Source organism: Eschrichtius robustus, chromosome 19 (assembly GCF_028021215.1).
Source record: "Eschrichtius robustus isolate mEscRob2 chromosome 19, mEscRob2.pri, whole genome shotgun sequence".
NCBI lineage: Eukaryota > Metazoa > Chordata > Mammalia > Artiodactyla > Eschrichtiidae > Eschrichtius > Eschrichtius robustus.
This window is the reverse complement of record NC_090842.1, coordinates 54021074-54045454: the sequence shown is the minus strand read 5'-3', so window position 1 is coordinate 54045454 and position 24381 is coordinate 54021074. Positions and strand designations below refer to the sequence as shown.

The 24381-nt window shown below is 38.0% G+C and overlaps 1 protein-coding gene across 5 annotated transcripts; it reads right to left on the bottom strand.

Moving 5' to 3' along the window:
* Positions 1-1316: 1316 nt before the first annotated feature.
* ZNF146 (zinc finger protein 146) lies at positions 1317-24371 on the bottom strand. 5 transcript variants are annotated; one of them, XM_068528622.1, is made up of 4 exons: positions 24087-24187; positions 22403-22546; positions 13533-13770; positions 1317-4390 (listed from the first exon to the last, which is right to left on the bottom strand). In XM_068528622.1, exon 4 carries the CDS (start codon positions 3607-3609, stop codon positions 2731-2733), a length of 879 nt encoding a protein of 292 aa, XP_068384723.1. In that variant the 5' UTR covers positions 3610-4390; positions 13533-13770; positions 22403-22546; positions 24087-24187; the 3' UTR covers positions 1317-2730. The 5 variants fall into 5 exon arrangements, with proteins under 5 accessions (XP_068384723.1, XP_068384721.1, XP_068384722.1 ...); XM_068528620.1 differs by having other exon boundaries at positions 22498-22546; XM_068528621.1 differs by lacking the exon at positions 24087-24187 and adding an exon at positions 23697-23930 and having other exon boundaries at positions 22498-22546.
* Between the last annotated feature and the right edge of the window lie 10 nt (positions 24372-24381).

Here is a 24381-nt window from a genome sequence, read left to right as displayed (position 1 = left end):
GAGTTAAGAGCTAAGTGAAGCATGTGAGATTAAGGAGAAAAAAGTAGTTCAGGAAAATGCCTTATGACTAAAATCTTTGTTTTTCCTACTGTGGTTGATAAGCAGAGGCAATTTTTTTTCTTTTTGGCCGTGCCGCACAGCTTGTGGGATCTTAGTTCCCTGACTAGGGATTGAACCCGTGCCCTCGGAAATGAAAGTGCAGAGTCCTAACACCGCTGGACCACCAGAGAATTCCCTGAAGGCAATTTTTAAATGGTGTACAAACATCTGGTGCAATTCCTTAGTAGATATAGTATATAACATCCTTTTTAAAAAGGGGGTTGTGGAACTTCATACTAGAAAGGACTAAGACTCACGTATTTAAGTGATGGTCATTCCTCCAAAACGGCTAATAAAAGATACACGGTAATGTTGTGGCATTTAGCTGAGTTTAAGAGTTGTTTTTGTTTTTGTTTTTTGGCTGCACCGCATGGCATCCAGGATCTTAGTTCCCCAACCAGGGATTGAAGCCTGCACCAGGGATCGAACCCATGTTCCCTGCATTGGAAGCACGGAGTCTTAACCACTGGGCCACCAGGGAAGTCCTTAAGAGCTTTTTAAAAAGCAGTTTAAAAAGTCAACCTCAAATGCTGTATTGCTGATGTTCACCATTCAAGAAAATTTTAAAACATTATTTATATCAAGTTACATTGTGATGAGGGACTAAATAATAAGTATCTTCAGGAAGGATTGGTTTACACAATAGATTTCTGCCCGGAGTCTGGACCACTTTTTTCATACCCATCTCATCCTCTCCACCTTTGTAAAAGAAAACAGTAACTTGATGGGGAGAATCCCTTCACAGTGTATACGTATACCAAATCCTCATGTTGTACACTTCAAATATCTTACAATTTTATTTGTCAGTTATACCAGAGCTGGAAAAAACAAACAAAAAAGGTGTATTTGTCAAAGCAGGGGGAGGAATGAAATAATCTGCAGGTTAAAACTGAGATCCAGGTGTTGGCATTTAACTCGAATTGTGAACATTCTGGGAAGTTGCATGGTTTCTCTTTTTAAAAATGAAATAATCAAAAACTTTACTTTTAATGCATATGCTGTTCCCATGGAAATTTACAGGACAGGAAAATGGTCATTCCAAAGTCAGTTTATCTGAAAAACACAAATTATATGAAGTCTGTGTGTGTATCCTTATTTAAACTAAATGTTCTTAAAAATTCCTAAGCTCAAATGATATGTCACAAAATAGTGTTAGAAACGTGTAGACCATATAGTGTACACTATATCATGTAAAAATAAATTAAAACAGATTTGGATTATGCTGTCATTTTTAATTTTAATAAAATAGATAATTTCATACTACATAGAGAGCAAGTCCATCCACTCATTGATAAAATTTTAGAAATATTTTCTATAAAAAGTTTAGTAGCTGATTGCGAATGAATCCATTAGAACATGATTTCTATAGGTACAGTGTTCCCATCCTCACCCCCATTCTTGTTAATTTTGAGAAAATTTAAAAATACAGAAAAGTACAAAAAATAAGACAAGATATCCATATACCACAATCCAGAATTAACCAGTATTTCAATATATTTTCTTGCAGTCTTTTTTTTTAAGAGAAATGAACGTTTATATATAAAACTGAAGTCCCCTCTAACCAATCCAATCCCGCCCTCTCCCACACGCATTCCCTTCCCTTCTCCACTCTTCACAGGCAACCACTATCAAGAGTTTGGTCTGTATCCTTCCAAACCATTTCAAAAACATTTCAAAAACATACATACATATATGTATCTATTACCAATATATAGCACTGAAATTTTGAGGGAAGTTTTATTCAAATTTACAAAACTCATCGTATTATATGTCATTCTGCAACTTTATCTTTCCCCCTCAACATGATTTTTGAGATCTTTCTCTGTAATACATATAGATCTCATTTATTACATTTTACAGATATACAGTATTCCATCGTAAGTATTTTCCATTTTGTTGCTGATGGGCATTTAAGTTGTTTCCAATTTATGACTACTACATATCATGCCACAGTAAATAGCCTGGTACACATTTCCTGAGCATACAAACTCAGAGTAGAATTGCTAGGTGTTTTTCAATTTGCTGTAAGGAATGTTTCCCAACTCCCAAGGTCATAACCATTTTAGTATATAGCTTTTTCATATTACTGTTTTTAACCTAACCCCCTTGGATCTTACCTTTGTGTATAGTTCTTGTTTTTTTTTTTCCCCTTGGAGAACAAATTTCCTCCAAATCAAATCATTTTTTAAATAGTCCCATTATATTCTCATCTCGTGATGCCATTTCTATATTATAAATTCTAATAAATGCATAGGTGTTTCCAGAATCTCTTCTGTTCTGCTAAATCAATATCATAAAAGTCTCTTCCTTCCTAACACTTGCAACCTTTTTTTTCTTTTACATTGGTGAAGAGCTCCAGATCCATGCAGATGGCAATGTTAAACATGTTTTCCATTCCCAATTTTAGTGGAAATGCATCTAAAGTTTCAGCATTACCTTTGCTGTATGTTTTTTTTTTTTACTGAATATTATCATACAAATGTCTTTCTCTTCAGGATGAATTCTCTGGTGTCCTTTAAGTTTTTAGCTTTTGTTTCTCTCATTTGTGATGCTTTCCTTCAGAATGATTATTTCTGATATGTTATGAGATGTAAATTCCTGATGAACACCTTTCATGATATCCACAGGTTTTTAATGAGTATGAATTTTCTGGTGTCTAATGTGGTGTGATTTCTGGCTGAAAGCTTTCCCACATTCACTACATTGATAAGGCTTCTTACCTGTGTGTATTCTCAAATGTAGAGCAAGGGTTGAGAATTGAGAGAAAGCTTTCCCACACTCATTACAACCATAGGGTTTCTCACCTGTATGGCTTCTCACATGCACCGTAAGAGATGAACTTTGAGAGAAGGCTTTTCCACATACATTGCATTCATAAGGCTTATCACCTGAATGAATTCTCACATGTACAATAAGTGACGTTCGCTGAGAGAAGGCTTTTCCACATTCATTACATTCATAGGGTTTCTCTCCAGTGTGAATATTTTGATGTTTTATGAGGTACTTCTTCTGACCAAAAGCTGTTCCACATTCACTACACTTAAAGGGTTTCTCTCCAATATGAATTTTCTCATGCTCTGTAAGGTTTGACTTGCCACTGAAGGTTTTCCCACACTCCTTACATACAAAGGGCTTCTCTCCTGTGTGAGTTCTCTGGTGTCTGATGAGGTTCGACTTCTGAATGAAAGCTTTCCCACAATCCTTACACTCAAAAGGTTTCTCTCCAGTGTGAATTTTCTGATGGGTAAGAAGGTTTTCCTTCTGGCTGAAGGATTTTCCACATTCATTACATTCAAAAAGCTTCTCTCCAGTATGGGTATTTTGATGTTTAATAACATACTGCTTTTGGCTGAATGCTTTTCCACATTCATTACATTCAAAAGGTTTCTCTCTATTATGAAAATGCTCATGCTCAGTGAGAGTTGATTTGTGGCTGAAGACTTTCCCACATACCTTACAGGCAAAGGGGTTTTCCCCACTACAAACTCTCTGCTGACTGAGGTGTGACATCTGAATGGAAGCTTTCCCACATTCACAAGATTTCTCTCCAGTATGAATTTTTTGATGAATGAGAATTTACTTTTAGCTGAAGGTATTTCCACATTTCTTACATTTGTAGGGCTTCTCTGTGTATGACCTTTCAAATGCAGAGTAAGAGATAAGGTTCAAGAGAAAACTTTATCATACTTAGTACCTTCAAAGCTTTCTCTTCAACTCTAAATTTTCTAATACTCAAATGAAGTTTTGTTACATTCACTGGTTTCTCTCCAGTATGAATTTTCTTCTACTCAATGAGATTTGTTATCTAGCTAAAGGCTTTTCAATATTCCTTAGAAGCACAGGGTTTCTCTCCAGCCTGACTTCTACATTTATGAGGTGCAACATGTGAGTGAAAGTTTTACCACATTCAGTAAATTCATAGGTTTTCTCTCCAGTATGAATGCTCTGATATCATATGGGGTTCAAAATTTTTTAAATGAAGGCATTTCCACACTGATTTATACCTAAAAGGGGTTATTACCACAAGGAGTAAGCTGTGGCAGGATTTCCAAACTAATTGATGATTCTTTCCTACACAACTAAGTCTAAATTGTGTTTCAAACTCTTTCTAGGTTAAGTTGAAAAAGGTGTTGCCTTAAAAGATATAAGGTTTGAGATCAGAGGAAGTATTTTTCCAATTTTCTTATATTCACTGCTTTTTTCCTCAGTCTGTACTTTACTGGAGCTGGATGCAACTTGCCTCCCAAGTCTTGTTGCCTCTCTATCTGCTCATCATCTTCTCAGGCTTCTTCTAAAATGGAGTACAAAGAATCATCATTTAAAGGAGTCAATGTGCTTAGAACTGTGGCTGGCACATGGTAAGCACTCAATGTTAGCTTTATGTTATCATCATTATTTATGAATTTTCCCATTACTAGTAATAAAATCTCAGATTGTGCTTTTGGGGATGAACTCGGGTAGCCCACCTCAACAGTATGAAAGAATCCTCATGACCAATGTCTCCAACTAAATTTTGAGAAGGAAACCCTTATACAGGACCCCTGGTTGAAAATTAACATTCATATGTACATAAAGCTTAGATTATTCTTGAAAAATAATCTTTCTTATTTCATAATCCAGCAAATTGAATATAACAAAAAATGAGGAATTAACAAACAGGATATAGAGATGACCACATAAAATTAAGAAAGTCTACCTGGGATTCCTAAGAAATGGAAAAAGGAAAAATCAACTGCTTCCTTCTAAAACTCCATTAAAATGACAAGAAAAGGGAAAATGGTACAAACTCACAAGAAAAAAGAATATGATAGCAGACATCAATACACACAGGTGTTAACAAAATTTTTGATAACATAAAGTACATGGAAGATTTTCAACACACGGAAGAGCTCAGGAAGTTCAAATAACATAAAGGTATTCCAGAAGAGGATGCCAATGTCAAGCAAGCCAATTTGTGCCACAAAATATCAGAAAGACTCAGGAAATGAAGGGAAATCAAGTATCTCAAAAGAAGGAATGAAGGATGGTTGCTGGGTGGAAAAAGAAAAGATTGTGTGAGTTGCAGCTGGACCTCTACTGTCAGTCGGGAGGACAAAGGACCACTACTCTGTAAGAAATGGAAGTTATTCTTTGCAGAAATTTAATCAGAGTAGCTCTAGTCTCAGGGACACTCAACAAATGAGATGACAGGTGCTATACTGAAATCAATGGGATCTATATGCAATATGGTGAAACCTCCAGTTCCATTATGCAGCTGATGCCAAAAAATGTTGGCAACCTGTGAGCAGGATATGAAAGGACCCTTTTCTGGACAAACTGAAAGGCCAGTGAAAAACTTAAATAGGATGCCCACCATCTAAGATGATACTTGTTGCTTGCACTCATTTTTTTTTTTTTTTTTTTGCCAAAACGAAGTACCTGGCCACACCTGAGCTCATGAGAGGAAGGCAGTATAACGCTTCTGCAGGAGGAGACCCTGAGTCCATGAGGCATTCTATTTTTCATCCACTAAAGCCTACCAGCTGACTAAAAGCACCCAGGCACAAAAGAGCTTACGTTTTAGTGAATCACTCTTAAGTATGACTGTGCAGCCAGTGTTCCACACACATTAGAGGAACCCCACTAACATGACAGATCAACATTGAGAGAAAAAAGAAAGTCTAAGGAAATAAAAGTAAGGCACAGCAAACAACAAAACCCTAAAACCAATCACAGTTATGAGAAGATATTTTATCAGTGAAACAATAACAGGATTCTGTAAGCAAGAAGCAGAAAGAAAAAGTTCCCTTACAAATTAAGACTGGGGTTGAGGGGGTGGTGAGGGGGAAGGTGGTAAAGTAGACTGTATTACCATTTACCAATAACAGGGTCTCCTAAGTGCAGAGGGGTCATACCGTTAATATGAGCACAGGTGACAAGTGTCATTTCCTGGTAGAAGTTTTGTTTGTTTGTTTGTTTGTTTTAGGGGGGCACGCCTCGGCTTGCAGGATCTTAGTTCCCTAAAACCAGGTGTCCAACCCGGCCCCCAGCAGTGAAAGCGTGGAGTCCTAACCACTGCAATGCCAGGGAATTCCCTCTCTAGACTTCTTTTTTTCCCTCTCTTTTTTTCTTTTTCTTTCTTTCCTTTTTTTCTTTGGCCACACCACGCAGCATGTAGGATCTCAGTTCCCCGACCAAATATCGAACCTCTGTGCCCTGCAGTGGAAGTGCAGAGTCTCAACCACTGGACCTCCAGGGAAGTCCTCTCTAGAATTCTTAAAAGGCCCACTTGGTACCCCACACAATGAATAATAAAGATGCATACCTAGACACATCACTGTGACATTTCAAAACAGAAAAGAGGCCATAAATGTTTTCAGAAAAAAGAACATATATCATTCAAAGAAAAAGGAATCAGAATAAAATTTCCCAACAGAAAGACAGGAAGTTAGAGATAAAATTCTGAGAGAAAAATTTTACGCTTAGCCTATCAATCTAATAAGACAGTCAAATAAATCCATTTTTCAGATATGCAAATGCCCCAAAATGCACCTTTCCTCCCAGGGTGGTACTAGAAGATGTGTTCCACCAAAATTAGTAGACAGAGAAGGCAACAGATGTAGAATCCAAATAAGAGGGGATGCATAGGGGAAAAAATGAAGAAAATCTCTATGATAATGGTGATGAAAACCTATAAGTAAGAGCTGACTATCAAGTCAGAGTACAGCCAGTCTAGACTGAAGCAGGAGGACAAAAATTCTAGAAGTAATATCTCTAAGGGGAAAAATGGAAGGAGATTTCCCAATGCATTTGACCATGTGGAAACAAGTATTGAGAGGGCTTTGAACTATTCTGAAGAAAGTCCAAGGGAGTCTGTGCTAAATATAGGAAACCAAGCAAGGAAAAGCACTTGGGCAAATCATCTAAGTTGTGAGCTAAACCTAGCCACTTTTCTCATGAAGCACCATTTTTTACTTTATTTTATGGAGCACCACTAATTTGCTTTAAATAAATTAATAAATGCCTTACAAACTATGGTTATTAAGCCTTGGGTATTGTTTGCCAGGAACTTCCTTCAGACAGAACAAAGTAAGACATCATCTTAAGGAAAACAACTGACAGTATATGTTGCCAATGATAGAATTCGAGTTTCAAACAAAAATTAGAATTTTAGAAAACCATAAATCCTCCACCATGAGACTGATAGCTTCCCAATACTTAAAAAACTTTTCTAATGAGACTGGTGATGTTAACAAACTGTGATGTTTTGATATTGTGTAATGAGATACATCAACATTTGAAAGATCTCCATAATTCAACAGACAAATGCATGGTATTACAAAATCACGCATGGGTAAGAAATCCATTCAAAGTTTAAGACAAACCAATGGATTTTATGTAAGAGAACAAAAAAATGTGTTTCAAATTTCACATTATGGCTAATCTTAAAAAAAGTGATCACTTGTCAAGTGTTGGTATAGTACCAAAGAATATTCACAATTATCTGAAAAGGCTACTAAAATACTTCTCCCTTTTCTAACTACATCTGTGTGAAGCCACAATTTTTTAACATACTTCAACCAAAACAACAGGTTACAATAGCAGATTCTGCTATCTCCCATTAAGCCAGACAATAAAGATATTTACAAACATGCAAAACAATGCCACTCTTCTCACTAAATTTTTTTATTTTGGAAAATTGTTATTTTTATTAAGAAACGATATAAGTTTGTATGTAATGGGGTTTTTTTTTAAATTAATAAATGTTTTTAAAAGTTTCCATTTTTTGTTAAATAAAGTAAATATCACAAAAGTCCACATAATAAACCAAAACTCTTTGCGGGTCCTCAAGTTTTAGGACTGTAAATTTTATTGCTATTGGGTACTGGGTTTCCTTCTGTGGTGATGAAAATGTGATAGCGGTGATGACTGCACGACTTTGTGAATATAATAAAAACTACTGAACTGTATACCCTAAAAGGGTAGATTTGGTTATCTGAACTATATCTTAATAAAGCTGTTATGTAAGAAAAAGAAAAAAAAAAATGTGAAGAGTTCCTAAGACTAAAATCTTTGAGAACCTGATGCTCAAAACACTTCTCATTATTCATTCCACAAATACCTTCTTCTTTCCTTACTATGTGCCTGGCACAGTTCTAAGCTCCAGGGATAAACAGTACTGAACAAAACCGACAAAATTTTCTGCACCCATCAAGTTTACATTCTAGTGGACAGAGACAAATAATAAACAAATGAAGGAGATGGTTTGTTAACAAGTTTTAAGTGCTATGAGATAAAATTAGGGAAGGGATAGAGTTTCAATTTCAGATGGAGCGGCCTCTGAGAAGGCAAGATTCAAGACATGAAGGAAGAAAGAGTGATCTGGAGGAAGAGCATTCTAAGCAGTAGTTAAGTAAGTTCAGAGGCCCTGAGGAAAAGCCTGCCAAGCATGTTAAATATGCTATCAGTGAGTCACAATTACACATATTCTGTTCCTTATGTCCTTTGGCTTAGCCTGATCCCCTAGTTTTTACACTTCCTAGAATCCACAGAACCTCCTGGAAGCAGCTCCAGTAACATGCTCTTAAAAAGACTTCTCCAATCTTGTCTCTTACTTCTAAACATCTTTCCCTTAACTACTAATCACAATCACATTCACTTTTCTTAAAATAAGTGTTTCATATGAAATATTTTTAAACCCAAATTTGTATGTAGCTAAGTCTTAACATGCTAACTATAATCTGAGATGCTGGATTGCAGTAACAGCTCCACTCTTTTCTTTGGATGGCTGATAGCAATTATTTTTTAAAAATAGGGGGCATTACCAAGGGGGAAAAAAGGAGGGGAGGAGAGTTTAGAGTTTAAAGACTAAAAAGACAACAACCAAACCCAAAGTTTAAACCTTGACTGGATTCTGGTATTTTAAAAAAAGCTATAGAGGGACCTCCCTGGTCGTCTAGTGGTTAGGATCTGGCGCTTTCACTGCTGTGGCCTGGGTTCAATCCCTGGTCAGGGAACTGAGACCCCGCAAGGCTCGAAGAGGCCAAAAAAAAAAAAAAGAAAAAAGCTATAGAAAGTATGCTGGAGATAACTGGGGAATCTGAATATGGACTACTAACTACATAGTATTAGCACATTATGACTAATCATCTAAGGCGTGATAATGGTATTTTTGTTATATAGAGGGATGACACACAGTATTTTTAGAAAATGCTTAATTTTTTAGGAGTGAAGTGTCATGCTGTCTGTGTGCTATAATGCACACAATACACATGCACTGGGATACAGATACATCAAACACGGCAAAATACTAACTACTGAATCTATGTGGTGGGTATAGAGGAGATCACTGTACTCTTCTTTCAGTGTTTTATGGTGTTTGAAGATGTTAAGAATTGATTAAAAAAACAAACCTTCCACAATAATAATTCAGATTTAACAAGTTACCACATGTGTAATCAAAACTGCAAACAGAAAATATAAAACATGGGCCTTCCTTTCAACAAGTTCGTAAGATATCCAGACATAAAAACAAAAAAACACGTAAGATGGTATTTACTAAGGACTTTTGAATTTCTGTGGGAAATGTGAAGTAGGATGGACAACCAGAGGGGAGATCAAAAAAAGAGGAAGTAACAGGTTTAAATAAGCAGGAACTGAAAAGGTAGGGTATTTCATAATCAAGGGCCAAGATTCAAATAATTTTATAGAAAGGAAATATGTTCACATTTATATTCACATGGTTAACATGCCCTCTCTTGATGAGAGCAAAGTATATCTTTTAAAGGGTTTGACTGACCATATCACAAGGACCATAAGAAAAGAAATAATCCAGACCTAATTTGAAAATGGTTTGAAGTAACATCTGGACCTGAAATAATGAGCTGAAATCTCTAAATTTGCGTAGAATATTAATGATTTCACGGTCTGACACAATGAAAATGAAGTCAATTGGACAGTTGTTTATCCCGTAAACAGGTAAAATTATGGTGGGCAAGACAAAAAGGCTGGAGGTGCCAAAATAAAAATTGATATTTATAGAAAGAGTTACTTCTAACTTCAGAATGAATGAGTCACTTTCTAGGAATTAGTTTATAAAGGGAAGGAGGAAAGGCAGAATGCAGAGTTCCAGAAGCCACCTCCAGTAAGAAGATGAGGGGGGGAGGGCGCAAAAGATAAGGAAACACTTAAGACAGAAAAAGCAACATCTCAGGCCATCAAAGCACCAATCAAGCTTAAGTGGGAGAGAATTCCTAGAGGAGGGACTCAAACATAACATAAATAGATGCTTTCTTCTAAAATGATAGACATCTCTGCTCACTTTATGCCTGTGAAGGAGAAAGATAAAGAGGAAAAAAAAAAGGGAAAACTGCATTGTTGATAAGAGTAGGAAGTAGCTATAATTCTAATGTCTTATGAGAAAGGATATGAGTGGGCAGCTGCCACTGCTGTTTTTAGGAAGAGCTCTCATGCACAATGCTCTCCAAAAACAAAAGGCACAGCTTCAAGGGCCATTATCACCACCTCCTTGTTTCTAACAACAGAATCCAGGAATGTAGGCTGGATGCAGGAGACTTGGTGGACACACTGGCATCCCTGAGTGGTAAGAAAAGTTAAGACTGAGCAAGAAAATGCAGAGACACCATCAATGAATAAAGCAGCTTATTAGTACAGCAGAACAGAAGTCATCACAACTTTCTATCTTCCTCAATTCCTGACTTGTGCATCCAACTGTCTACCTGAATATGCACTTAGATGATGGACCAGTAGATATGTCACAATTAACGAGTCCAAAAGAAAACTCTTGATCTATCTCCCAAAATTCCTGAAGTCTTCCTATCTCAGTAAATGGTAATTCATCTTCTTCTAGTTAAAGAGTCATCAACAACTCTTCTTTCTCTCATAACCAACATAAAGTAAGTCCATCTTGTCAGCTGTTCCTTTAAAATATCTTAAGAATCTGACTATGTGTCACTAAGTACAATTACTACCTAGATTACTGCAATAGCCTCCCATTAATCCCCTCTACCATGTTTTCTTTATAGCAGCCAAACTGTAATTCTGATCTTTTCACTCCTCACCTCACACGCCCCCGCTTTTTTCCCCAAATATTTCATTTTTATTAGAATATTTTTTTTTTTGGTGGTAGAGCATATTACGATCTCAATTATCCTAACAGGCTTTTAAAGGAAAGCAGTTCTGGGACGTCCCTGGTGGTGCAGTAGTTAAGACTCCAAGCTCCCAACTCAGGGGGCCTGGGTTCAATCCCTGGTCAGGGAACTAGATCCCACATGCATGCCGCAACTAAGAGTTTGCATGCCACAACTAAAGAGCCAGCAAGCTGCCAACTAAGGAGCCCACGAGTAGTGCCGCAACTAAGGAGGACACGAGCTGCAATTAAGGAGCCGGTGAGCCACAACTAAGGAGCCAGCAAGCCACAACTAAGAACTGGCACAACCAAATAAATAATAAATATTAAAAAAACAAACAAACAAAAAAACCCAGGATTCCTTCAGGTTCACATGCCTGGGAGGAGCAGGAGAAAAAAAAAAAAAGGAAAGCAGTTCTATCTGCCAAGGCGAGAAGAACCAATGTTTAGAGAATGGTTACTAAGCAGAGAGGAGTAGAGTGACTCTTCCTCCATATATGTCAGCGAACTTGAATACGCTCAGCTTTGATACCTTGCCAACTTGCAAAGCGTCTAATGGTGGCTTGAGCCACAAGGGATAGCTGAATTATGGTATTTAACAATATTTATTGCTTGACTACTGGCTTCATACAATTTGGTGATTTACCTCAAAACCCTTTGATGGTCTACCAAAATCACTCAGAATAAAGGCCAAAGTCTATGGTTTAGACTGTTAACCTAACCAAACTTATTCTTATTCCCTTTGTTCACTCTGCTCCAGCCCACTGCCCTGATCATTATTTCTTGAACAGCACGCTTCAGCACGCTTCAGGGTTTTTAAGACTTTTTGTTCCTTTTGGCTGAATGTTCTTCCACCAAATACTGCATGCCCCACTCTCATACTCTTAAATGCCATCCTCTTAACGAGACCTTTCCCTGACCAACTTATTTAAAATTATAACCCCCAACTGGCCCTCTCTATGCCAGTTTTCCTTGCTTTACTCTTCTGCATAGGACTCACCACCGAATATTTCTTTTACCTATTTATTCATAGTCTGCCTTCCCCAATTAGAATATAGGCCTCAAGAGGGAGGAATTTTTGACTGCTTTGATCACTGACATTTCCCTAGTAACTGAACTGGTGCCAAATACAAATCATTCAGTAAATATTTATTGAATATACGAATATACCATGTTGGCAGAAATGTAAATTGGTTTACTTCTCTTGAGAACAATGTGCCTATTTCTATCAAACCTATAAATAAACATAACTTTGACCCAGCACTTCCACTTAGAGTAAATTATGATGTAACTATATCTGCACATCTCTGCAAAGCAATATAAACAAGTATATGCACTTGCATCTTCAATTGCATAAGCCTGGAAACAACCTAAATGTCCATTAGTACGAGATAGGTTAAACAAATTAAATGTTGATAGAGAAAAAAAGAAAACTATGTACACAATAGAATACATACCACCATTTACATGAAACGGAAAACTGAGGGCTTATATATATTCATATTTGCAGCACAGATACATAATATATGCTGGTTTATTCGTAGACTACCTCAAGAAGGATACATGTGAAACTCTTAAAAGTGACTGCATCTCTGAAAAAGAACTACAGGACTCAGGGTCAGAACAGCAGACTTTTTCACTGTATACCTGATGTTCAAAAATTTTTACAAATTCATGTATTACATTAAAAAACAAATACTGACTCATACATCCATACACACATACACAGCAGAAAGGTAGAATTGACTTCTAAGGCAAAAACTTCTGAAAGAGGTTCATGGCGGCAGAAGGGAGGGAGGCAGGAGTTTGTTGATGTATAATGGGGGCGTTGGATAAGAAGACAACAGGAAGTGTGATTACAGATGTAAAATATAATGCTGAGGCATTTAACCACTGAAAGAATGAGAGAAATTGGTAAGTAATAAAAAGGAACCTAAATATCAGATAATATATAAAGACTTAAGACATATAAAAGAATGCACAAGGAAAGGAGTCTATACACATCAGGGGATATGAGACTGAGGGTATCGTGAAAGAGAGAACAATCACACAGATGCAGTACAAATGAAGTGCGAAGTGCTGACATGCAGAATAAAGGTAAGACGGGAACCTGGTCCTCTAGCATCTGATTAAAGGAGTAGACTACTAAAAGAAAAAATGACTGGAAATGTCCTTCAGGTTTCTAAAGAATTCGTATCAAGTGATACTCTAAGACTAGGGCCTGTAAGAAAACATCCTTAAAAGCATTTCAGAGGTGGCAATGCTGACTGAACAACTGTGACCCGCCTGGTTGTGATGCACTCACCTGGACAAATTTCCTTTATACTTCTTTCTCCACCATCCAGATTTCGTCTTCTTGCTTCAACAGAAGATCACATACAGCTTGGCCAGCTTATAACCTGCTATTGGGGAAATGACACAGCACTAGAATGTTAATGCTGGAGCCAAAGTTCTGTCCTAGAACTCAGGCTGAGCCCTGGGGCCTCCTGGCCTTCCGAAGGATGAGGAAGGTGCAGTCTCCAGGAATGCACAAGGAAGCGACCCTGTGAAAAAGAACAAAGTAATGACTTTTTGTCTTAGAGATTAAAGCACACACAACTAATACGAGCAAAGGGACTATTTGGGTCCTGAATTTCAAAGCCATACACTCATTGAACCTTTTAAGGCTCCACACATCCAGAAATGGAGGAAGAAAGAGGGAATGTATTTTGAAAATTTGACCTCCATAGGAAAAGCTGTTCATACCTTACATGACTGGCTGCTACTGTTCTCTAGCACCACATTCCTATGTAGGCTCCTAAGTGGATTTTAACTGTGGCCCTTATTCCTGGATGAAATTCAATACTCATATCTATGACTATAACAACATACACCTAACAGAACTAAGCCACATGGATAAAGTTGTTCTTGACAGTATTCAGGAATAAGAACTGAAGTTTACCTGGAGTCCTAATATTTACTTTGCTAGCAATATACTCTGAAAGAAACTATATACTAAAAATATCCTGTAAATATATGTTCATCCACACATTCAAAAAAACGTTTTTAAGAACATTATTCAGACAATGGACAAAATTTGAATATGGATTTTGAATTAAACAATAGTATTGGCATTATATTTTCTGATTTTGATTACTGTACCATGGTTATGTATAAGAATGTTCTTGTTCTTAGAAAATTTATGCTGAAGTATTTGCAGATAAAGGGAGCATGTATACAACTTAGTCTCAAATAGTTCAGAAAAAAAATTTACACACATATTTGGAGAATAAGAGAAGGAAAAATAAAGCAATAAAAAAGTAAATGATTGGTGAATTTGGGTAAAGGGTATATGGGACTGCTCTGCACATGTACCCTTCTCTAGAAAGGGTACATGCAACTTTTCTATAAAATTGAAACCATTAAAAAAGAAAAGCAAAATCCTAAAAAAACCTAAGTTACTACTTATACACTCTATCTACTACGTGTGTTGAAAAAGCTTGGTCACCAGCTTGTACTGGGGTGTAGCAGATGGAAGGCTTACAGCCTACTTTAAACAGTAATGTACACAGAGATAAACATGAGAGGGCGAGTTGCCTAGAAACAGCCTGCAAAAGGAGATCAAGTTTGATCTTCTGGACATTCAGAGTGTCAGGTTTCTGAGGATCATGCAGGCAAGTATATCCATTACACAACTGCATATATAAATTAGGAGCTCAGAACAGCCTAGAATGGAAATGGGAATTTGTCAGTTGTCAGAATATCACTGCTGTTGAAGACAGGTGGAATACTACTGTGACTGCTTATAGAGAACATACACAGTACGTGAAGACGGTCAAGGACAGAATCCTAGGAACACCAAAGGTCAAGGACACAAGGAAAGGTTTCACAGGAGCATGGTCGCTGCTTAGTTTCAATCTTGCAAATACTCTTCCTGAAAACCATATAAAACATCAAGAATAATGGGGTAATGGGGAGGGTGGAACAAGGGGGCAAGAAGCTAATCCATACACTACATCTGTAGTGAAACTAGTAGGGAGAATTTATGTTAACTCTAAATTATTTGTAAGTGCGGCCCAAAAACCCAAAATAGCCGAAGTGGTACAGGAACCACAATAGTGTAATAAGTGTAGCAAAAAAGACTAGATAATGGCGAGAAGTCCTTGAGTTAACAGATCTCAGAAATAACTAGCAAATATTCACTCTCAGAATGAGGGATTCACCCTGAGTGAGAACTGTTGTAATGAAGTCTAATCATGAACAACAGGACTAGCAACAAAAGAAAAAAAAAAAAAGCCAAACCCCCAAACTCCATATATCTCTGCCAAAGGGAAACCCAAACAGGAGGCCTAAAGAAGTTACAAAGAAGCCTAGGAAGAACTCGAAATGCTGAGGGAGATTCTCAGGACTTAAGGAGTTCAGAAATCTGCAGCTAGTATTTCCTTCCAGAACGAGTAGGCCTTACCCTAAGACGGAACTAATGAAAGCAAGACCTAGATTAAACAGAAAGAGACTGCAGGGAAAGCAGAAAGAGCAGGCTTAAAAAGTACTTGGGGGCTTCCCTGGTGGTGCAGTGGTTGAGAATCTGCCTGCCAATGCAGGGGACATGGGTTCGAGCCCTGGTCCGGGAAGATCCCACATGCTGCGGAGCAACTAAGCCCATGCGCCACAACTACTGAGCCTGCGCTCTAGAGCCCACTCGCCACCACTGAAGCCCGTGTGCCTAGAGCCCTTGCTCCGCAACAAGAGAAGCCACCGTAGTGAGAAGCCTGCGCACGGCAACAAAGAGTAGCCCCCGCTCGCCACAACTAGAGAAAGCCCGCACACAGCAACGAAGACCCAACACAGCCAAAAATAAAATAATAAATAAATAAATTTATATATTAAAAAAAAAAGCAAATGCATCATCCTGGAAGGCAAGTACTATGAAGATCTATGGGAAACAGAGAGATGGAGATAAAAGTCTGCCTCAACCAAGTTAGGGTCATCTAGCCAGAGAAGGTGTGGAAGCCCTCTGCTTTTAAACACTAGAAGAGGCACATGAGCTTTGAAGTATAGAATGCTACTATGTTTCCTTTTTCCTGGTACTTGTCTATGAATACCTACCTCATACAAACATGAGAAACACAAAATATTTTGTCTGTGTCCATACAAGGATGCTTTAAGGAAAACAGTGGCAATGAACAGCATAATTTTCCAACAGTTAAACTCACCTGAAAATTACTGCCACAAGTAGATAAAAAGTGAAACACAATGTAACAAAATTAATTTTTTTAAAAAGACATAAAAACTTTAAGAAGCAACAAGCAAAGCTATAAAAAGAACATAAAAGATAAATGGAGAAACTGATTTAAGAAATGGTCACCCAAAAGGAGGAAATGAAAAGAAAATAGGAATGGACATCTTACTTTTGTTATATTTGACTTTTTTAAAGACTGCAGCTGGACTTCCCTGGTGGCGCAGTGGTTAAGAATCCGCCTGCCAATGCGGGGGACACGGGTTCGAACCCTGATCCGGGAAGATTCCACATGCCGCGGAGCAACTAAGCCCGTGCGCCACGACTACTGAGCCTGTGCTCTAGAGCCCGCGAGCCGCAACTACTAAGCCCGCATGCCACAACTACTGAAGCCCGCGCGCCTAGAGCCTGTGCTCCGCAACGAGAAGCCACGACAATGAGAAGCCCACGCACTACAACGAAGAGTAGCCCCCGCTCGCCACAACTAGAGAAAGCCCGCGTGCAGCAACGAAGACCCAACACAGCCATAAAATAAATAAATTAATTAAAAAAAAAAAAAGACTGCAGCTATCAGAGTTTAGAGGGATTTTTATTTCCTTGATTAATGTGATCTTTCCTGGTTGTTGTATCTGAGGCATAGCAGTGGTCTCAGCCTTAAACTTTTTGTTTCTACTCATATCCCCAGAGACCCAGGCAGCATGGGTAATTTATACATATATAGGTAATCATAATCTATATCTGACCACGAAAGCCAGCATCTTATCTAATGCAAAAATATTGAAGGCATTTCTATTAAACTCTAAATAAAGGTAAGGATGCCCACTGCCTCATTTTAAAATATAATTATAAACAACAATTCAATAAATTATGCAGGGAATAAAATTAACTTATAGAAATCAACAAACTTTGGGACTTCCCTAGTGGTGCAGTGGTTAAGAATCCGCCTGCCAATGCAGGGGACACGGGTTTGAACCCTGGTCTGGGAAGATCCCACATGCCACGGAGCAACTAAGCCCATGCGCCACAACTACTGAGCCTGCGCTCTAGAGCCTGCGTGCCACAACTACTGAAGCCCGCGTGCCTAGAGCCCGTGCTCCACAACAAGAGAAGCCACCGCAATGAGAAGCCCGCGCACTGCAACGAAGAGTAGCCCCCACTCACCACAACTACAGAAAGCCCGCAAACAGAAACGAAGACCCAACACAGCCAAAAATAAAGAAATAAATAAATGTATATATATATAAAAGAAATCAACAAGCTTTATATATAGCACAATGACTCCATTCATAACAGCAATATAAAAGATAAAGTACCTAGAAATAAACTTAGTAAAAAGTGCCTAAAACCTATATGAAGAAAGTATTAAAACACTCTAGAAGACCCAAAAGTAAACTGGAATATATACAACACATATCATGTACATGGACAAGAATATTTAACATTATAGAGATCTAATGTCCCTTTCCCTAAATTATTTTACAAAATTTAATACAATATCAGTAAGTTTTTTTTCTAGAACTAGACAAGCTGATTCTGAAGTTTACAAAGAAAAATAAACAAGAATTAGGAAACTGAAAAAGACAAGCAATAAGAGTAACTACAATAGATATTAAAACAAAATTATAAAGCATCTATACTAAAAAGATAAATATTGGTACACGAATATAGGCTGGAAGATGGATGAGAATATAAAGTCCAGAAATAAGACCAAAAACATGAGAATTTAGTATATGATCAAAATGGAATCTTAAAATAGTAGAGTTAAGGCCTTTTAATAAATGGTGTTGGAAGAACTGGGTAGCCTACTGGAAAAACATAAACCTGGATGCAAACCTAAATATCATACACAAGGATATGAAAACCCATAGAAATTATAATCTTTTAAGGATTTGAAAGTATAGGTGAAACCTGGAGTGCGAAAGGCTTTCTATGACCATAAATGAAAAGACTGATAAATCTATTACATAAAAATAAAAACTACCTGATTCCACATGGTTTAAAAAAACAAACCACTGTGAACAATATCAAAACACAAATTTAAAACTTGGAAAAAAACCTGCAACTCATTTCACATAGGGCTAACCTTTCTAATGTAATTTAACAGCTCCTAGAAGAAAGAGATACCCTACAGTAAAAGGAGGAAAAGGATATGAACAGAGTTCCCAGATAAGTACATGTGGCCCTTAAACATATGGAAGATACTCAACCTCACCCATAATAGAGATGTAAATTAAACCTACACTGAGATACCAATTTTCACTCATACCTTTGGCAAAAAAAATATTCAACTCTACATTCTGATGATAAGGTTCTAGGAGGAAAGGTGTTCTTGTAGATTGCTAATGGAAATGAAAGTACTTAGCCCTACGTGCAATTCTACTTGTAGCAATCTACTTTGGAGATAATCTTGCATAAGTACAAAATGACATAGATGAAAAATTATTCATTACTGCAGTAACAGCAAAAGATTGGAAACAACCCAAATGTCCAAGAGCAGAATCAACTACGGTACACGCACACAATGGCATCTTATTTATAAGGCAGTTAAAAAGAAAAATATATATATATAATCATTAATAAAGGATATCTCCAGGACATATTGTTAAGTGAAGAAAGTGAGGAACACAGATGTACATAGTATATCTTTTACGTCAGGACAGTGGGGGATAGGAGGGAAGAATAAACATACACTAATGGCCCAACAAACAAAAAAAATCTACTTGAAGGATAAAGAAACAAAAAAACAAGAAACTATATTTAATTGGGACAGAGAAGAATGTGATGGGGAGGGGAGCAGAATGAGATATCTCTATGAGATATAGTTTTTGTTGAATCACAGAAATGCATTATTTACTTTTTATATGATAAAATTCATTTTTAATAAAAGCAATCCCTGAACTTGAAATTGAAACAAATGAACTCAACTGTACATTAACTTGGTAACATAATTCCTCAAAGAAAGGATTTATAACAGAGAACTTTGACTACACATCTTTCGTGGGATGCATTCTAAGGACAAAAATAGCTACAAAGAAAATTTTCACATGATACAGTATGTTTATGGTTACTACTATCAACATTGTTATTTTTGAAACCATTTTTTTTTTATAGTGCAGGATAAAGCAAATAATCCCATACTTATATTAACCTGTTCCAAAATTTTTACTATAAAATACAATTAGGAGCTAAGTATGAGGTAAAAATACTGAACCATTTAAACTGAATTATAAATGTTAATATGAACTCATGATTTTTCAAAATGGGTTTTCTAGTTCCGTCTCTGAAATGGCCTTGAAACAATGTTACCTCTGCAACAATAAAATAACATCCAGGAGCTTCCCTGGGTCCGCCCGCCAGTGCAGGGGACATGGGTTCGATCCCTGGTCCGGGAGGATCCCACATGCCGCAGAGTGGCTGGGCCCGTGCGCCACAGCTACTGAGCCTGCACTCTGGAGGCCACAAGCCACAACTGCTGAGCCCGCATACCACAACTACTGAGGCCCACGCGCCTGGAGCCGGTGCTCTGCAGCAGGAGAGGTCACCGCGATGGGAGGCCCGCGCACCATGGCGAGGAGTGGCCCCCACTCTCCGCAACTGGAAAAAGCCCATGCACAGCAATGAAGCCAAAGAAGCCGAAAGTGGGGGGCAGGGGGGAGAACGAACATCCAGCACCCAGATCTTGGTCTCCAATACCACTCTCCAGTAAAAGGAACCAGAGCTCCTTGAAGAAACAGCTAATTCCAAGTCTGGGAGGGAAGGTACAAGATGGGCCTGGAGTGCAAGATAGCTTTCAAAGTTAAATGGGGGCAAGTTAAAATGAGACAGGAGTTAGCATGAAGGAACATCCACTGACTAAAACTGTGACAATATGACTACCAAAAAGAAAACTAGCTGCAGTTATTAGAGCACAACTTTAAAATGATGCTTAAAGAAAAAGCCAGGATAAATTTGACACAATTTGAGGTAGCAATCAAATAAACGTAAAAGGAATGAAAAAACTAGAAAATCACTTTGCAACCTTGAAGAAATTATTGATTCCGCTAAGGATTATTTATTGGTGTTAAAACCATTCATTAAATGATTGATGGGGAATGGACATCTGTACCGTGCCAAATTATGAAACCATACAGATTACACTTTGGTCATAAAGGGGAAAATACAATCACTAATGGTGGACCAGTCATATATTTCTCTTCTTATGTTATGCAATTTGAAGATCACCTCTGATGTAGTCTGACCCAAAACAGGTCACAATTAGGATTTTTTAAAAATATCATCAGAGGCTCTGAATTAGAACCATGAGAAAGTAACCATCACAGAAATCAAAGAACAAATCTCATGAAGGAGGCAGTGATGAATTTCTAAGGATGAATGTAACCTGAACAAAGAACTCTAACTTCCTCATTCCAGTTACAAAAGAAAATGTCAAAAAAAAAAAATGCTTAAACATGGAAATTAAAAAAGAGCATCTACATATCTGAATCTTTCAGAAATTTTTACCAGAAACAGTAAGAATGACTGTACTGTTTCTGAGGAAATTTTTTGTCCCTTTCTGAATTTTCTAAAAATTTTTATTTTATATTGGAATATAGTTGATTAACAATGATGTGCTAGGGCTTCCCTGGTGGCACAGTGGTTAAGAATCCACCTGCCAATGCAGGGGACACGGGTTCAAGCCCTGGTCCGGGAAGAACCCACATGCCACGGAGCAACTAAGCCCGTGTGCCATAACTACTGAGCCTGCACTCTAGAGCCCACAAGCCACAACTGCTGAGCCCACGTGCCACAACTACTGAAGCCCGTGTGCCTAGAGCCTGTGCTCCGCAACAAGAGAAGTCACCCCAATGAGAAGCCTGCACACCACAACAAAGAATAGCCCCCGCTCACCACAACTAGAAAAAGCCCGCATGCAGCAACGAAGACCCAATGCAGCCAAAAATAAATAAATAAATTTATTAAAAAAAAAAAAAATGATGTGCTAGTTACAGGTGTACGGCAAAGTGATTTAGTTACACCCATACAAGTATCCACTCTTTTTCACATTCTTTTCCCATTTAGGTTATTATATTGAGCTGAGTTCCCTGTGCTATACAGTAGGTCCTTGTTGGTTATCTATTTTAAATATAGTACTGTGTACATGTCAATCCCAAACTCCCAATCTACCCCCCCACACACACACACACATACTCTTTCCCTCTGGTAACCATAAATTCATTCTCTGAGTGTTTGCTTTGCAAATAAGTTCATTTGTATCATTTTTTTTAGATTCTGCCTATCATATATTTGTCTTTCTCTGTCTGACTTAACTTCACTTAGTATGATCATCTCCAGGTCCATCCACCTTGCTGCAAGTGGCATTATTTCTGAGAAAGTATTATTCTATAGATAGTAATAATAGTACTACTTAAAATTTATCCAGTACTACTAAGTAATAAGGCACTATTCTTTAGAACTCCTCGATCTACACAACTACTCCATGAATCAGATACTATTATTTTCTCTATAATACTGGATGAGAACCTGAGGCACAAGGGAGTACCTGCCTAAGGTCACCAAGGTACAAAGTGGCAGAGGAAAGAGTCTGGTTCTATGGCCTATGTCCTCCTTTTAAAAAAAAATTACTTTGACTTTTGAATATATACTAAACTCATATAGTCAGGGGAAAAAAAAAACAAACATAGAAAGCTATTTGCCCTTGTCCTATCTATGCCAGTACCTCTACCCCCAACAGAGGTAGCCACTCTTACTAGTTTCTTGTGGATCTTGTTTCTTAAAGGAAACAAATACAAGTATATATTCTTATCTCTCCCCTTTCTTACTCCAAATGAAGCATACCATACATTCTGCATCTTGCATTTTTCACTTAACAATACAATTCTGGAGTTATTTCAGTGTCAATATATAGAAAGCTTCCTCCTCATTCTTTTATGGAGCTGCAAATTATTCTGTTGTATACATACATTATAATTTTATCGAACCAATCTCCTACTGATGGGCATGAATTGTTTCTAATCTTTTCCTATGTGAAACACTGCTGCAATGAACAACCTTGTACCTGTATAACTTCATGTAAATTCAGGTACATTTGCAGAATGAATTTCCATCTGTAAAATAAGTCAAAAAGAAAATACATTTGTAGTTATCATACATAATGCTGAATTGCCCTTCATAGGTCTGCTTCCTGCTAATACCAATACTATTTCAATTTCTGAGGATTTAAAATGTTACTGTTGGGGGAATTCCCTGGTGGTCCAGTGGTTAGGACTCTGCGCTTTCACTGCTGAGGGTGCCTGTTCAATACCTGGTTGGGGAACTAACATCACAAAAGCCCAGGGGAGTGGCCAAAAAAAAAAAAAAAATGTTACTATTGGGCTCCGACCTCCCCACACCCCAACTGCTTTCCTTCTTCAGAGTTTTACTAGCTATTCTAGCTTGTCTATTTTTCCATATTAAGTGCAGAATCAGCTTACCTAGGTCCAAAAAAAAAAAAAAAAATCTGTGGATACTTTTATTGGGATAACATTAAATTAATAAATTTACTTAAATTTGCACACACTTCTTTAAGATGTCTTCCTATTGAAAAACACTATATTTGTTCACATCTTACGTTATGCCCTTTAGAAGTATTTTAAAGTTCTTTTCCAATAGTTTTGCACATTTCTTAAGTTTATTCCTCAATTTTTAAAAAACTGTTCTTATAAATAATGGTTGTCTTCTATTATACCTTCTAACTGGCTGTGGTTTGTCTATCTGAAGGCTACTGATTTGTAGATATTGATTTGGTACCCAATTATTTAAAATAACGTGAAGGATAACTGAAAGTGGATTCCTTAGACTTTTTCGTTACTTCACAAAATCCATACAACCTGGGAACATCTCCACGCATTTAGGAGTTAGGACAACTAACTAGTCCAGACTCATGGATAAACACTGCAGGAACTAAGTTTTTTTCAAAGAACGAGGGTAACCGTGCCGAACCTAGAACCCCAAACCCTTGACTCCCCAGTCCTCGGCCTTCTGCTCTATATGACACTGCTTCTCAAAATGTAAGGCTGATATTTACGCTAAATTAACAGCAGACCTATTAAAGTACCCCAAAGATCAGGATATTTGAGACCGTTTGAAGCAGGCTCCCCCTAACAAAAATTTCCTTTGAAATATTTTTGTTTAAAAAAAAAAACACGGTGATTTGCATTCTACCCCAATTAAAAAGAAACGCGCTTTTATACAAAAGTCCATTTAAAAAGTATTTACCACTTAGCTTTTATCCCCCTTCAAATCTTCAAGTAATTAGATGTTCCAGGAAGACAGCACCGTTATTATCAGCACTTTCGACACGGGAAGTGCCGCTCGGATGTTGTTCTCTCAATGCTGGTTTCCTACATCTCTCTCTCTTAGAAGCAACCATACACAACGCTGCACCCCCAGTTTCTCCATCAATAATCTCAAACATCCGATCAAACTTGCGGTCAAACTCAGGGTCATGCACGCTCGAACCCTCCTCAGAGGCCCCCACCCCCACCCTACATGTAGGCCAGAAGCTCTTAAACCCACTCCCCACCCTCGCGCCGCACCCCAATAGATCTGGAATCCTTCTCTTCATAACCTCCCAGACCCCATCGGCCCAAGACACCCACGTCCCACCTCCTATTTTCGCGCCACGTGGACCCAGGGGCCGGACTGACCCGCGGACAAAGACCAAAATGTCCACTCGGTGCGCTGCGCCTGCGCACTCCGAGGCCGAGTGAGCACTCCCAGAAATCTCCGCGATGCGGCCCGCACTGTCGCCGCGGCCAAGCGCAGGCTGGTATCTGATTACCTTCTATCGACAGCACCGCCGCTTTTCCGGCCTTGGACTACATTTCCCTTAAGGCTTTGCTGGTCGACATTCTATGTCTCTCCGTCTGTCTTTCCCACGCGAACTTGGCGGCCTCTTCCT